The sequence below is a fragment of the Colobus angolensis genome, unplaced genomic scaffold (genome assembly GCF_000951035.1).
Source record: "Colobus angolensis palliatus isolate OR3802 unplaced genomic scaffold, Cang.pa_1.0 Scaffold240, whole genome shotgun sequence".
Lineage (NCBI taxonomy): Eukaryota > Metazoa > Chordata > Mammalia > Primates > Cercopithecidae > Colobus > Colobus angolensis.
The window spans coordinates 1,653,406-1,654,922 of NW_012115600.1; the positions used below are offsets into that span (position 1 = coordinate 1,653,406).

The 1,517-nt window shown below is 45.7% G+C and overlaps 1 protein-coding gene across 1 annotated transcript in view; it reads left to right on the forward strand.

Moving 5' to 3' along the window:
* LOC105514296 (60S ribosomal protein L11) overlaps positions 1–1,517 on the forward strand; it is a 93,788-nt gene that overhangs the window by 84,718 nt on the left and 7,553 nt on the right. The window contains exons 10-11 of the mRNA XM_011945567.1: positions 851–1,006; positions 1,114–1,211. Of these exons, the coding sequence (XP_011800957.1) occupies positions 851–1,006; positions 1,114–1,211 (254 nt within the window). The remainder of the gene's footprint in view (positions 1–850; positions 1,007–1,113; positions 1,212–1,517) is intronic.

A 1,517-nucleotide genomic window follows, 5' to 3' on the forward strand; every position in this document is an offset into this window, starting at 1 on the left:
AGTAGAGACGGGGTTTCACTGTGGTCTCAATCTCCTGACCTTGTGATCTGCCCGTCTCGGCCTCCCAAAGTGCTGGGATTACAGGCGTGAGCCACCGCGCCCGGCCAATGCCTTTTCGCTCTGAGTTTATCACATAGTAATTGTTCAGTAAATTGCTGCTGCTGTTATTAGCAGCCTTTTATCCTATGTGTTATAGGATTTTTGTCTGAAAGAAAAAAATGTCTAATTTTCATATCAAAAGAAGTAGAAGCCACATAAGGGTCCGTCAGCAGGAGACTAACAGATAAATCATGGTTCATTTACACAGTGGCATCCTATGCCATCGTTAAAAAAAAAAAATGTGGAAAGTCTGTGCATTGACATGGAATGATCTCTCAGATGTGGCAAATGAAAAAAAGCAGTGTATGTAGTGAGTATGTTATTAATTGATTAATTGGTTTAAAAGGAATAAGAGACGTTTGCTTTTTTTTTTTTTTCTTCTGTGTGTTGAGAGTCTTGCTCTGTTGCCCAGGCTGGAGTGCAGTAGCTCAATCTTGGCTCACTGCAGCCTCCACCTCCTAGGTTCAAGCAATTCCTCTGCCTTAGCCTCCTGAGTAGCTGGGACTACAGGTGCATGTTGGGCAGGCTGGTCTTGAACTCTTGACCTCAGATGATTCGTCTGCCTTGGCCTCCCAAAGTGCTGGGATTACAGGAGCTTATTTTTAAATTCTCTAGAAGGATCTACAAGAATCTGTAGTGTGGATTGCCATTGGGAAAGGGAAGTGGGAGGCTGAGGGGGGTAGAAGAAGAGTTTTCCCTGGATCACTTAGGGCCTTTTGTAATTCCCTTTTGTGTTTTTCTTGCCCTATAGCATTCTCTTCACCCCAGGAAGAAGAAGAAGCTGGATTTACTGGGCGCAGAATGAATTCCAAGATGCAGGTGTATTCTGGTTCCAAGTGTGCCTATCTCCCTAAAATGATGACCTTGCACCAGCAATGCATCCGAGTACTTAAAAACAACATTGATTGTAAGTCACATGCTTCTCTCTAGCCCTCATGCACATTGTAGCACTGGGACCTTATCACTGGGTGGCTTGGCTGCTACTCAGTGCTTTCACCTTTGATTTCTCTGCAGCAATCTTTGAAGTGGGAGGAGTCCCATACTCTGTTCTTGAACCCGTTTTGGAGAGGTGTACACCCGACCAGCTGTACCGCATAGAGGAATACAATCATGTGAGTATTCTGTTTGGGTGGGAAGAGGGCAGTTTTCTGGCTTGTACCCCCAGAAATAGCTTTGTCCCTGTGACTCCGCTGTGGCTGAAGGGCAGATTAGTGGTCCGAGCATTGTTGTGGGCCTTTAAACAAGCATGTTATTAGCACTTGCTCCTGGCACCTTAAGTGGGCCTCTTTGGCTAGGATCAAGGTGGGATTCAAAGGGAGAAGAAAAACACTTTTAACACCTCCCTTGAGCTTGCCTAGTCATGAAGGTCAAGGGAGAATTCTGGCAGCAGAGCAGCTGGGACCCAGGGTGGGTAAAGC